Consider the following 15,039-nt stretch of genomic DNA (forward strand, 5'->3'; position numbering starts at 1 on the left):
AACAAAAGTGATACGTTTTGTCAATTTGAAATTTTATGTAAAAAATTATAAAATGAAAAATCATGTTCTATTGTAAAAATCCGTAGTGACCATAGAAGAGAATTTGAAAATGAACTTTTTGTAAATTTTTGTAACTTGCATGGTATTTCTCATAACTTTGCCTTTCCTAGAGCTGCACCTCAAAATGGTGTAGTAGTATGAAAGAATAGAACCCTTCAGGAATCTGCTAGAACTATGCTCCAACATAATAATCTTGCTAAATCTTTTTGGGCAGAAGCTGTTAATACTGCATGCTATATAACCAATAGAGTTCTTATTAGACCCTTATTAAATAAAACTCCCTATAAATTATTCTATGACTATTTTAAAGTCTTTGGATGTAAATGCTTTATCCTTAACACTAAAGATAGCCTGGATAAATTTGATGCTAAATCTATTGAAGGCATATTCTTAGGATATTCAAGTCATAGTAAAGCATACAGAGTTTTTAATAAAAGTTCATATACTATTGAAGAATCTATGCATGTCAGTTTTTGTGAATCTATTGATCAATCTATTCTTAAGCAGACTAACGATGATGATGTTGAAAGTACAGATTTATTCCTAGATAACACAGCCAAATCTAATGAAGATGATCAAAGAACATTTTTCGAAATCAAAGATCATCCTCAAAAGCAGATTTTGGGAGACCTGACAAAGGGGGTTCAAACTAGAGCTCAGCTAGAACGGATTGCTAACATGGCATTCATTTCTCAACTTGAACCAAAGAAGATTGATGAAGCCATCATCGATGAGTTCTGGATGCTAGCCATGACTGAAGAACTGAATCAATTCCAAAGAAATGATGTTTGGGATCTTGTACCAAGACAAAAGGATCATCAGATCATTGGGACAAGATGGATCTTCAGAAACAAGCTAGATGAAACAGGTAATGTTATAAGAAACAAGACAAGACTAGTAGCTCAAGGATACAACCCGGAGGAAGGTATTGATTTTGATGAAACATTTGCTCCTGTTGCTAGACTTGAATCTATTAGGATGTTTTTAGCATATGCTAGCTATATGAATTTCAAACTATATCAAATGGATGCTAAAAGTGCCTTTCTAAATGGTTTTATAAATGAAGAAGTTTATGTAAAACAACCTCCAGGCTTTGAAAATGAACAATATCCAGATCATGTTTTCAAACTAAAACGTGCCTTATATGGGTTAAAACAAGCACCTCGTGCTTGGTATGATAGACTCAAAACCTTTTTATTAAAAACTGGTTTTTCTGTAGGCAAAGCAGACTCTACTCTATTTGTAAAAATAGTGAATAATCATACCTTAATTGTTCAAATTTATGTGAATGATATCATCTTTGGATCTACTAACAACACTCTCTGTGAAGAATTTTCTAAGTCCATGCAGAAAGAATTTGAAATGAGTATATTAAAATTCTCAAACCAAGGATGGAGTTTTCATCAATCAATCCAAGTATGCTCATGAACTTCTAAAGAGGTTCAACATGAACTCAACTGCATCAAAAACCACTCCTATGAGCACAACCACTGTTTTGGACAAAGATGAAGATGGTAAGTCTGTTGATACAAAGGTATACCGAGGTATGATAGGATCACTACTCTATTTAACTGCTAGCCGTCCAGATATTATGTTCAGTGTTTGCTTGTGTGCTAGATTTCAGTCAAATCCAAAAGAATCACATCTTAAAGTTGTAAAAAGAATAATGAGATATTTAAAAGACACAGCTGATTTTGGATTATTCTATTCAAAATCCTCTACATTTGATTTAATCTCATACAGTGATGCTGACTTTGCTGGAAGTAAATCTGACAGAAAAAGCACAAGTGGAACATGTCATATGCTAGGGCACTCACTAGTTTCATGGTTTAGTAAGAAACAAAACTGTGTATCCTTGTCAACTACTGAAGCTGAATACATAGCTGCTAGCCTAGCCTGTACACAAGTCATCTGGATGAAACAAACTTTGAAAGATTTTGGTTTAAATTTTAAAAATACAACTATTTTCTGTGATAATACTAGTGCTATAAACCTATCTAAAAATCCTATTTTACACTCACGAACTAAGCATATTAAAATAAGACACCACTTCTTAAGAGAACAAGTCTTAAACAACATAATTAAACTCGAATTCATACCCACTAATCAACAGTTAGCAGACATCTTCACTAAACCATTGAAACATGAAGACTTTACACAAATTAGAAGAGAATTGGGAATATGCAAACTAAGTGACTTATAAATCAGTCACACTTATTAAAACATCTTATATGTTATGTTAAAATTTTATTTTAAAAGGATTTCTTCTTATCGATTTTTTTTGTGTTGTTTTGTTGTTTTTGTTCCCACTTTTCAAGATCAAACTATGTTTTTATATTCACGAATACTCTAATCACTCATAAAAACACATTCATCATTCTTTATGTCCTTCAACTTGTCATCTTTCAAGTACACATCAATAATGACTCCATTCACTCATATCCATAAGAATTATTTATATTAAGTAAAAGCTATCATGACATTGTTCACATCACTCATCTCATAACACCTTTTATCACTTTTGTCCTCTTGTGAAAATCTCTCTTACGATAAGCTAGCCGCCTAGCCGAACTTCAACATGATATTGTGTTCCTCACTTATTTTATCATACCTTTAATCATTGTTCTTCATTCAAGTGGTATATCTCTTTTCATGCCTTCCTTTCCTTTTATCAAGACACTTCACTAAACTTTATGTTATCGAGTGTTTTATCCTTCATATTTTCACCACCTTTTTCAAGGACAAATTGTTATAATTCACGTAAATTTTTTACTATATCATATATTATATCATAGCTTAAGTACAATCAATTATCGTCCTTTCATCCTTCACATCTTTTATGAAAAATTATTATAAAGTCTCCTTTTCGACATCTTGTACTCCACTTTTTTATTATTATTAGTACCACCTTTTTTCTTTCCTTTCTCTCTATCTCATATGAAGAGACTCTCCATCCGTGACCACTACATATTTTAAGCTTATATACTCCCTCCATTAAAACCATGTCCTCTAAACAAAACATCAAGTCATATCAATCATAACTTTACTTTATGTCATAAATCAAGTGATTGTTGTCCTTTATGACCTCTATGATCTCTCTCTACAAATTTGTATATTAGATCACCCTTCTTTATGACTATTCACACTCCTTCTACACATACCTATAAAAATACTTCTTAAATAAGAAATTATTGCTTTTCACTCATATGTCCTTGTTTGTCTTATTCACATCTCATTCTTCACGTATTTAGAATGCTTTTTCAGAAAGTAAAATTTTGTATAAAAAGTTGCTTGTTTTATTAGGCTATTATTTCCTTCACTCCATAACTATTCTTACATCTCTTCACTTCACGAAAATCGTTAGAGTATTCACCTTCTTGACTTTATTCATTCATCACACGTGAAGTCCAATGGGACACTCCATGCTTAATACATGACACATCTCACAATTCGATAACTTCTCCCATAGAAAAGTTTTTCTCTTTATAGAAAAGTTATTCAAAACTATGTCCTTCTTGTCATTTACACTAATATAATACACTATCTTCCAAAATTTGATTTGATTTATCATTCACAAGTTTCTCAATCCACAACTCACGTATTTCTTCATTCAACTACAATCTAAAAATCCTTCACTTCCAATGTCATTCATTTCTTATCACAATTATCTTCTTCCTTCTATTTAATAGATTGGTTCATCCCTCACCAATTGCACACAAATTCTCTTACAAACTACTACTCCTTCCAAGCTCTTCTTTCTTAGTTTCTTTTTCCTAAAAGCTCTTGCAATGGCTTCTTCCTCAAACAATGTGATCACCGCTGCCGATCTGAGGTTTCCAGATCTATTTCATCACTACAACTCACTTTGCTCACGTCCAATTCATGAAGGTGAATTGGTTCACTACGAAGACTTCGCATCCTTTGACCTCGAAAGATCTTTCTCTGATTTTAAACACCTACTAGGATCTTCATCCCAAGCTGCCTACTATCCCGAACTTGTCCGACTCTTCTACACAAATCTTTTCACCAATCATGACCAAACTACCATCACCACCAAAGTCCGAGGACACATGATTTACTTTGATGCTTCCTCACTAGGCAACATTCTCAACCTTCCTTCCACCGGCACATACCTAACTAACATAGTACTATTCGACCGCTCGGTACTTTGAAAAATTCTTCTCTGTACCCACTTCACACACCTTCCCTGGCACATGAGCAATCTCCAACCTCATGCTCAACTGCTTGCCCACATTCTTCTCCACAATATCTGTCCCAAGCTTCCACGCAAGGGATTAGTACCAAGAAAAATCTCTCTCCTCCTCTACGCAATTTTCTGCTCTACTCCGATAAATTGGTCCAACATCATCTTCGCCCACTTTATTCGCTATCAAAAATTTCAGCATATTCTTTTCGGGTGTTTTATAACTCCCATTTTAAAATTCTTCAAGGTCCCCCTTCAAAATGAAGTTATCCTCTATCCCAAACAGATCCTCAATGCTACTTCCTTCAATCCAAGGTCCCTGCACACTACCAACCACGGCTCTGACGAAGCAGATCCTCCATCCGACTTTGATTACTTCTCTACGATCACGGATGTCCAGCAAACTCAGGATCTTATACTTCAGAATCAAGCCTCGATGCAGCAGACCCTACAAACCCTCCAGCAGGATCACGATGCCCGAACACCTCAATCATCTTCACCTTCGGAGTAAACTTATTATTTTGGAATGTAATAACTTTATATTATTTTGGCTTGTAATAACTTTGCTTACTCTGATCCCCTCCTTTTTGTCCATGACAAAGGGGGAGAAACATCTGTCTCCATTATTGGAGAAAAATACTCTCTTTGACATTTTTCAATAATTTTATGATATTATGCATAATGTCTTTTTGACAGGAGGAGCATATTTTGTCATCATAAAAAAGGGGGAAAATGTTGAGAAACTCTATTTTGATGACACATAATATGATACATTGTCTTATTTGATTTCATATGATATGATAATATGTCTTCTTGAAAAATGTTATATTATGACTGGATATGTTTTGTCATATATCTAACGAGTATTTGATGCAAGGATATCTCACCCAAAAAGGATGGAGACCTCCTGTTCAAGTACAACCGTGGTGCAATCATACTCCTTGAAGAAAAAGCTTGATGAGCCATGCATTCCTAAAGATCATCTAAAGAGATCGGCTACCTCAAGATGAAGACCTTTTTTCTTCTTTAGAGTCATATGTAACAGAACCTTCAGAAGCATGCATATTGCATATTACATACTCATTCATAAAAGCTATATTTCATAAAAGTATACGATAATTTCAAAAAGCTCCTTTTTGAAAACAAATAATTGTACCTTCTTACAACCCTTTATGAAAAAGGTATTTTGACATGATTTCAAAATATAATAATTGTACCTTCTATCATATACAAGACAACTTGAAAAGTAATGATTTTAAATAAGTAGGAAAAAGACAAAACATGGAAATCGGCTAGACAAAGAGAAACAAATATAATATGTTTTGAAAAGACTTTAGTTACCTTTTTACAACTCAAAGATGTCGACTTACTTGAAGTCATCATTCTCTTTGTAAAACATTAAATACCTCCTCTAAAGATCTTTTTTTTTATAACTAGTTTAATCCTACTCAAGAATGTTGACTTGCTTAGAGTCTTCATTCTCTCTGTAGACATTGAAAAACACATCATAAAGAAAACTTTTGATATGACTATGTACAAATAAAAATCTCAAAGCATTTATTGTACTTACACTCATTTAAGTAAAGAAGTGACAAATTCTAAATAAAATACTTTAGTACTAAAATCATTAATTAGTATAAGGACAAAACTACATGATGGCCTACAAATCCAACGTTCAATGTACTATTGTAAGAAATAGACTTTTTACATAAAATATATCATACCTAAAAAGTTACAACGACTAGTGTACCCCAAATATTACTTTTATGGAAAGAAGACTTTTTCGTAAAACCATAAAGATGTTTTTTTTGAAATGACTTGACATCTCACATCCCAAAAAGGCTATCATTTCAAAAAGGCAACGACTATTTTTCTAAAGGCTATATAAACACAAATCAAATAACTTATTTGACATGGACATGTGAGCTTACAACGAGAAAAATTCCTATTCGATATTTGAAAGAGAGCCTAGAAAAAGAAAGAAAAGAAAGAGAAAAAGTCACGAATAACTCTTTGACAAAGAGTAATCTCTGAGTGAAAAGAACAGAACATTCTGAGAATCCTTCATTCGTGCATTCATATCATTCTAAAGGTTCTATAGGAAGTATTATAACTTTCTGTTATTCACTGTATTCATTCTTTGTTTAAAGAAGTAGACCTCTGAGAAAGAGGGTGTTGTCCTTATCTGTTGAGAGAAGAAGACCTCTGTGCAAGAGGGTGTTCCCCTTCTCTGTTGAGAGAAGAATACCTCTGTGGAAGAGGGTGTGCCCCTTCTCTGTTGAGAGAAGAAGACCTCTGAGGAAGAGGGTGTTGTACTATTTATCCGGTGACTCGGATGTTATAGTGGAAAGCTCAAGTGGTTTGCTTGGGGACTGGATGTAGGTCAGGGTTTTGACCGAACCAGTATAAATTCTGTGTTTTTGTGTTGTGCCTTTATTGCATTATATTTTTAATTTATCGATCATATTAGCATTTCACTATTCACCCCCCCTCTAGTGGAATTTCATATTCATATAAATAAGTAACCAAATAAAGTTTAAAAATTGTATCCTCTCTAAGTCTGCAACAAGCACACTTTAAATACAAACTCCTACATTCTCTCTAAGCCTACAACAAACATATACACTGCTAATATTCATATAAACAAGTAAACAAAGCAAGTTTAAAAATTGTATTCTTCATGCCTGCAACAAACACACTTCAAATACAAACTTCCTATACCCCTACATCCTCTACAAGCTTGCAAAAAAAATATACACTTCTAATATTCACATAAATAAGTAAACAAAAAAAGTTTAAAAATTGTGTACACCCATCACAAGAGAGTTAAAATAATTATATCATAAACAAGTAAACAAGATTTGGCTTCAGTCAACACGAAAGTCGATTTAGGTTAGTCTAATCATTAGACACTACAGAACTAGATCAAGATCCAGCATGAGCTCTACACGAAATGCCAAACCCTCAACGGGCTCAAGGAAGTTCAAGCATGAATCACTCTATTGTAAAAATATGTACGTCTCTCATGAAAGCTCGGTCTAGGTTTTGGATTGGTTTTGAGTCAAAGACTTCATTGAGTATTTAGGCCACAAAAACAAAGCCGTGAAGTGGTTACAAATGAGTCAAGTCTTCCACTCATTCAAACGAAACCCACCCATAAAAGGGCCATGCTCCAACTTGGCAAAAGCAAGCAACTCTTGAGGTAGGCTCCTATTAGAATCTAAGCAAGCCCGACAGTACCGAGGACAAGTTGGTAATTTTATATTGTGAACCTTAAAAATTACAAATAGGCACTCAAAAAATAGAAAGAAAAAACAGAAAAGCCTTTTTTTTACTCGTCTTTTTTAAGGGGGTGCGTTGGGAGAATTCAAAACTCTCTCTCTCTCTCTCTCTCCGTTGAATCCTCTTCCTCTTAATTTCTACATCTCTCTCTCTCTCTCCGTTGAATCTTCTTCCTTTTAATTTATATATCTTTTTCTCTTTTTCTGCCGTTTAATTTGGGGCGCCACCTTCTTCCCGACTTCCTATCACGCTGCTTTGACCCAGTTTGTGGCGCTTCAGTCAGTCTGAAGCCCTGTTTTTCTTCCCCCGTTTGCAATTGTATTCCCGAGTTCTTCCTTTTCGATTCACGGGGTTGTTCTCCAATTCCAGTGCGTCAGAAGTCACGAACACCCACTTGGAAATTCTCCTCTCCGAGCCTTCTTTCGACGTTTTCTTGGTGATTTCTGCCATTCAATCGACCACCCACTTCTTGATTCCTTTCTTTTCTGGAATCTCTCTGGTGCTTCTACCGTTTAAGCAACTCCCATCTTCTTGATTTTCTTTTCCTTTGGTGTTAATATTGTTGCTTGGTTAAGATAGTGCGAGTTTAGTTTGATTCTTCATCCCTATTTGTTTTCATTAGTTTCTTGCCTGCTTTTGCGGTTTCTTGCGCAACACCACCATGTCCAAAACTGGCCGGAATTACGCCAATTCAGGGAGTCGTGCAACGAACCCATTCGATTCCGACTCTGATTCCGATACAAGAACCACGGCAAGGCCCCCTAGACGACCATCGTCTGAGCCCGTTCTCCAGACCTACCCTAACAACCCTTTTGATGACGATGACGACGCCGTGTCTGGAAAATCCGGTTCTTCCGGTAAGCCCGGTGGTGGCAAGAAATCTGGTTCTACAAACCCATTTAGTGATAGCGAAGATGGCTCTGAGGTTCAAACAAAGGGTGGCAACAGTTGGTACGGGGCCGGGGGTGGCAGATTCTTTGCCCAAATCAAGGAGAAGGCTGCGGTCGTGGGCGAATCCACCTTCTGGTCGTCGGGAAGATCGAAGGAACCCGGGGTCGCACAAGACCAGAAGCCCAAGGCGGGAAACCCAGCCGAAGAACAGAAGCAGAGGGATGAATTGTTTTCTGCTCATGCCGAGGTGGATGATTCCGCTTCGAATTCGCAGTTTTCGATCCCACGGGCGGCGAGAGATCGGTACAAGAATGACTTCCGCGATGCGGGAGGGCTCGAAAACCAGTCCGTCCAGGAGTTGGAGAATTACGCGGTCTATAAGTCGGAGGAGACTTCGTCGACGGTGAACAACTGCTTGAGGATTGCCGAGGATATTAGGGAGGACGCGACGAAGACGATGGTCATGCTTCATCAGCAGGGCGAACAAATCGTAAGGACGCATAATGAGGCAGTGGGCGTAGATCAAGAACTTAGCAGAGTAAATTTTTCTCCTTTCTTTTTAGTCTCTGCATTACTCTTAATATCAAGGGCATGTGTTTGCTATCTATCTCCACCATATAGCTTTTTATAACGCTGAGATGATTGATTTGATTATTGTGTTCTTATGCATTCATTTGTTTTTTAATCATCCTCATGCATTGGGCGTTTTGTTTCATTTAATCTTGTCTTTGAAGTAGAGTTTGAGATGGTTTCAATTATATTGACAACGTTTTGGGAGGAGGCAGAGCCTGCACTTTGTTGGCTAGCTCTATTCTTTAAGTGTGGAAAGGCATGCTAAGAACAGTACTAAAGAAGTGTTTGGAAGAAAGATAATATGTTCTTTGTGTTATACAACTTCTGTTTTCACCAGAGAAAAACTTGGTAGGGGTTAAAGTAAATCGAGTTCTTGTCATATGTTGAATCATAGGTGATAAAAGATAAAACAAGAAAAATCCGTTCTGGCTTGGAAGGCCTTCAAAATAGCATACACTTTTAGGGGATCGTTAAATTAGACAGTTATTTTCATGAAAACGAATCACTTTTGTATTTGTGATTAAGGTATTGCTTTTTGGTTTTCTTGAGGGAAAAAAGATTCATTATGTTAATGAGTGTATGTAAAATACCTTTTTCTAAACAGAAACTTTGGTTTTAAGACGGATTTTTATAGGCAAAATGTAAAGTTGCATGCTGCTTCTATTTATAATTCTATTTGTTTTCTTTCAGTTACTATAATTCTGATGAGTGGCTAACTAGATAGAAGATTTTTGTTTTTAATAATAGGGTTTATCCATTCTACTGCTATTTGGTTGTTGTAGTATGCATGGAATATTAATATGCAAACTTATAATAGTTATGTCGTTCAATTGCTGAAGATGAGTGAGTAATGGCTTAGTTATACTGTTGTTTGTTTTTGAATGCCTGCCCTCTGGCACCATCTTCTCTACTAGCAACGTTAGGTAAACAAGGTGTATTCTGTTCCTTCTTGGTGTATTTGCACCACCTGTTTTTTTAGCCCCTCGGAAGGAAGGGATCTCCCAAGAATGTCATTCTGAAACTTCTTTAATAATTTGATGGATGTAATATGCGCAACTAACTGCTAGTAGGTTCTGTTTTGGAGCCTGGAGTTGAAGGGCATCAGAGGGGAAACATAGAATATAGATTGCCTAGGAGTTGGGATGGATGTCTTTGGGCATTAGCTTTTGGCATTGCCAAAAGCCTCCCAATTCCTCAATTCTGCTTCCACCTCTTTGAGGTAGTTTTTAGCAATCCTATTTCTGAATCCCATATGGTGGCGACTTTGTTTTCTCAATGCCTATATGACCAGCTATCTATCTATGTCATACACTTTTATAAAAATAATATTTGACTTGGGACTTGGAGCTGTCCAAGTCTGCACGCTCAAGTAACCTGTATTGGATCAACACTCAAGTCAGGTTCCCAAGGCTGGTTGCTTCTTGACTTGAACTTGAGTTAATTTAACTTGAGATAACTATGAATGTTGACAACTTAGCCAGGGCTTTCAGCTTCCAACTGAGGGGCTATAACCAGCGATTCAACTTGGCCTGGATTCCAACTCAATTCATGAGTCAATTCATGTTTGTTCAGAAGATTCAGATAAACCGAAAATGCTCTTAGCAGATTTTGATGCTGGGATGATCAATGCGTGCAGAAGATAATACTAATGAATGCAGTGTAGTCTTTTCTAATGCATCATATATTTTTCATCTGGAGGAATTTGTCATTAGATCTTTTGCTTATGGTTTTTCCATAATGCATCATATTCCTTCATCAGGGGGAGAAGCTGCTTGGTAACCTGGGTGGCATCTTCTCAAAAACGTGGAAACCAAAAAAAGCCCGGCAAATCACTGGACCGGTGATTACAAAAGGCAGGTTTACAGCGACTGTTTGGTGTCACAAATTTTTTTATTTTACTCGGATCACAATTGAATTGGCATTCTTGATTGTCAGGTGATTCATTCAAAAGAAGAGCAGCTCATATGGAACAGAGGGAGCGGCTGGGAATAGCCCATAGTCCTAAGGGACGATCCAGCACTCAACAGTACTCTACTCCATCAACTGCTCAAGAAAGAGTACAGGTGGATAGTTTGAAAAATGTCTTAAATTGCACTGCCATGTCTGCAAGGACTCATTTGTTTGGTTTCTTTTCTTAAAACAGGTGGAGAAAGCAAAGCAGGACGATGCGCTTTCTGATTTGAGCAATGTGCTGGGCGAGCTAAAGATTATGGCTGTGGATATGGGATCGGAGATAAATAGGTGAGTCTTACCAGACGTGAACTACCATTGTAATCTCAAAATTTGGCAAAATCATACACGTCATTTTGAACGATCTATTAGTTCTAGTACATTCAGGTCGTGCTTCCTGCTTCACATGTATGATCTATTATCCGGTTTGATAGCCAGTTGTTTGTCTTTTTTTCTCATTGTTTCATTTCTTTTGCATACTACCGTGTTATTTGCAGGCAAAATGTAGCATTGGATCACCTCCATGATGATATTGAAGAATTGAACGACAGAGTGAAAGGTGCTAATGCTCGCGGCCGTCGTTTGTTGGGGAAGTAACCCACGTTTTTGTGGCTGTCCCTGTTAACAAAGCCGAGAGAGACCAGTTTTAGTCAGCATAATGCATTTGTTTCTGATGCACTTGATATGGATCATATGAGACTATTTCTCTCTGCCTCTCTATGTAACATCTGCACAAACTCACAGATTTCAATATGATGCATGTGTTTGTTGATATGCTTCAACAGTTATAGCCTCTGCAAGTGATGATCCATTACCTGATACCAGGGGCGTAGTTCGGGGGCAGTGCGCCTGTTTTTTTTTTTTTGAGATAAAATAAAAAATGGCTACAATTATTAATAAAAATCTATTTCATATGGACAAATCAAACTATCTGCTGCAGTCTTTCTCAACTTCAATGGAAAGTTCTTAAACATTATCTAATGGCAATATATAACACTGGTGGGATAATTTGAAGTTCATAACAATGCATAAATTTTATTTATGACAAAATAAATCAAAATATGAAAGTACCAACTAAAATGGACCCCGACGGTTACCCGCAACATAAAATTCATCTATAAGAGAATCTATAACTAAAGTCATAGTATGTTCTCGTTCGATGTACAATGTCATACAGTTAGCAAGAAAATCATCGTCCATTTTGTTACGAATTTTCGTCTTTACATGCTTCATCACTGAAAATGTTGGTTCTGTAGTGGCCGTAGAAACTGGTAATGTCAATACAAGACAAAATAATCTAGTTAGCATGACATAACTTTCTAACCTTCCACTTGCAACCAACTTTTGATACAAATCAGGTAGAGTAGGTACTTGAAATCGAGGATCAGAAACCACATCAATTTGATAATATTGTAACTCTGCTTTCAAGTAAAATATATCTTGTGGTGTAAAATCTTGATGATAGAACTTCTCTGCAAGCTTGCAAATATCAACTATATTAAAGGATTCAAATGAGTTTCTAGGATCCAATGTCGCACTGAGAGAAAAAAGTTTGACTGATGTGTCATTAAATCTAGTATTTAACTCCACCAACAAGAAATCTATAGCTTTATTGAAAACATCAAAATAATAGTGATGCTCAACTGAGGGATACTCACGACCACGGGATCAACCAACCATATATGAACCACTGAAGTCAGGTAGGCAAATATCATTTGTTGAACAAAATGATGTTACCTCTTGGAGGAATTCTTCCAAACCATCTTCTCTCAAAGCTTGAAGCATAGTCTTTGTAGTGTAGACAAATCTCATAGCAGTCAAGATATCTTGATTTTTCTTCTAAAGGGCCTCACATAGAATATCAATAACTGCAAATATTCGATTTATCAAATGCAAGACAAATACAAATTCGAAACTTGTAATGCAAGTGTATGCACCATCAACTTCAGCCTGAAATCTAGCACTTGGAGAATTTTCAATCAGGCACTCAAATACTTTACATATTGCAACGTACATATTCATCAAGCCCTTTACAAATTCATAATGAGAACTCCAACGAGTAGCTCCAGCTCTATGCAAGTTCCCAATCTAATTAGCCCAACTTCCTGTCGACCATTCCTCATTTTCTAACAAATGCTCAATTTCTTTTCTACGTGCAACTTTCAACTTACCAATACGCTTAGGCGAAGAAGTAATAATGTTAACAACATTATCCAAATGAGAAAAGAATTGCCAAATGTCATGAACATCCTTAGATGCAGAAACCAATGCTAATTGCAAATGATGCGCAAAATAATGAACATAATATGCATAAGGACAATTCTTTAGAAATAAAGCTTGGAGCCCATTCCAAGCACCCCGCATATTACTAGCATTATTGTACCCTTGTCCTCGCATATTATGAATTTGAAGGTTGTGACTATTAAGAATATCAGAAATTTGATTTTTCAGATTCAACGAGGTAGTATCACTAACACTTTTAATTGCAAAAAATCACTCTTAAAATTCCCTCTTCATTGACAAACCTCAATACAATGCACATTTGTTCTCGTTTAGATGCATCTCGTGCTTCATCAACAAGGATACAATACGATGCATCTCCAACTTCATTACGAATCATACCTTGTACTTGGTTTGCCATAATGTACAAAATTTCCCTCTAGATATCTGAAGAAGTGTATGTGGCATTTCTTGGAGCATTAGCCAAAACAATCTTACCAACATCAACATTCATTTTTCTAGAATAATCAACCAGTTCAACAAAATTTTCACGATTCAATGAAGATAAAGATTCATCATGGCCCCTAAATGCGCAACCTTGGAGCGCTAACCACTGAAGAGCTAACATTGAGGTTCTTACTCTCAAACGAGCTTTCTGACGTTCCTCTTGGGATATAACATTCATCACTTTGTCAATGTGATGACCCAGTCTCATCAAAATCTCTGCATTTCTTATACATACATTATGATATGAAAACGGTGAAGAACCGACATGGGTAAGAAAATCACATTTTTCTCCTTGACTAACCCTCTTCTAATTATTAAACCCAACTGTTGCCAATGCTGAGAGATTCAAAGAAAGTCGATTATCAAGAAAAAGAAAGCAATAAAAACAATATGCTTTATCTTCTGTCGGAGAATACTCTAGCCAATGAAACTTATCATATCAATGTTCTTGACATTGACACACTTGTTTACCACATTGTCTACTTAGGTAGTATGCAAGTTTTGGTTGAAAAGGTCCCACCCTCAGATAAGCCCTTCTAATTCGATCTATTTCATTAACAGGGTGATCACACATATGCTTTCTTTTACCCGGATCTCTTTCAATTTAAAAATCAGATTCTGAAGTTGGATTTAGAGATGGAATATGCTCAGGTGATGAAGGAATGGTTGAAGTAGGACTTGGAGTTTCCTCGACTTGTCCATCTGAAGAGTCGTCTAACTTCAAAAAAAATGATAACAAGTTTTTTCTTTTCTTAGTGCTCGAAGATTGTCCTCTTTCCATTTCAAATTCTACAAATAAATAAGATACTGCATGAGCATAACTTTGACTATTTCAACTTACAGAAGTATTACTTTAAGTGTTCAACATAACAATTATACATAAGTACATCAAATCAGATACAATTACTGATTGGTGATAAATAATAAAAAAATAATTGAATATCATGTTAAGGTAGTAAAAAAAAACTAGATAAAAGCAAGTATAAATTTTTCACCGAATCAGATACAATTACTGATTGGTGATAAAATTATTAATCAAACACGTAAATTATCAATAATCTATACAATTAATCATTACAATTCTACACAAGTACACCGAATCACATACAATTACTAATTGGTGATAAAATTATTAATCAAACACATAAACTATCAATAATCTACATAATTAATCATTACAATTCTACACAAGTACACCGAATCAATACAATTACTGATTGATGATAAAATTATTAATCAAACACGTAAACTATCAATAATTTACACAATTAATCATTACAATTCTACACAAGTACACCGAATCAGATACAATTGAAATTCCACTAGAGGGGGGTGAATAGTAAAATACGATG

The 15,039-nt window shown here is 35.8% G+C and overlaps 1 protein-coding gene across 1 annotated transcript; it reads left to right on the top strand.

Annotated features, from left to right (window-relative positions):
* Positions 1–7,831: 7,831 nt before the first annotated feature.
* On the top strand, positions 7,832–11,742 carry LOC149813198 (putative SNAP25 homologous protein SNAP30). Its single transcript, XM_089991290.1, has 5 exons — positions 7,832–8,975; positions 10,770–10,863; positions 10,946–11,073; positions 11,154–11,251; positions 11,458–11,742. Exons 1-5 carry the CDS (start codon positions 8,208–8,210, stop codon positions 11,555–11,557), a joined length of 1,188 nt encoding a protein of 395 aa, XP_089847416.1. The 5' UTR covers positions 7,832–8,207; the 3' UTR covers positions 11,558–11,742.
* The last annotated feature ends 3,297 nt before the right edge of the window (positions 11,743–15,039 follow it).

The sequence above is a fragment of the Nuphar pumila genome, chromosome 16, assembly GCF_984573655.1.
Source record: "Nuphar pumila chromosome 16, dmNupPumi1.hap1.1, whole genome shotgun sequence".
Taxonomy (NCBI): Eukaryota; Viridiplantae; Streptophyta; class Magnoliopsida; order Nymphaeales; family Nymphaeaceae; genus Nuphar; species Nuphar pumila.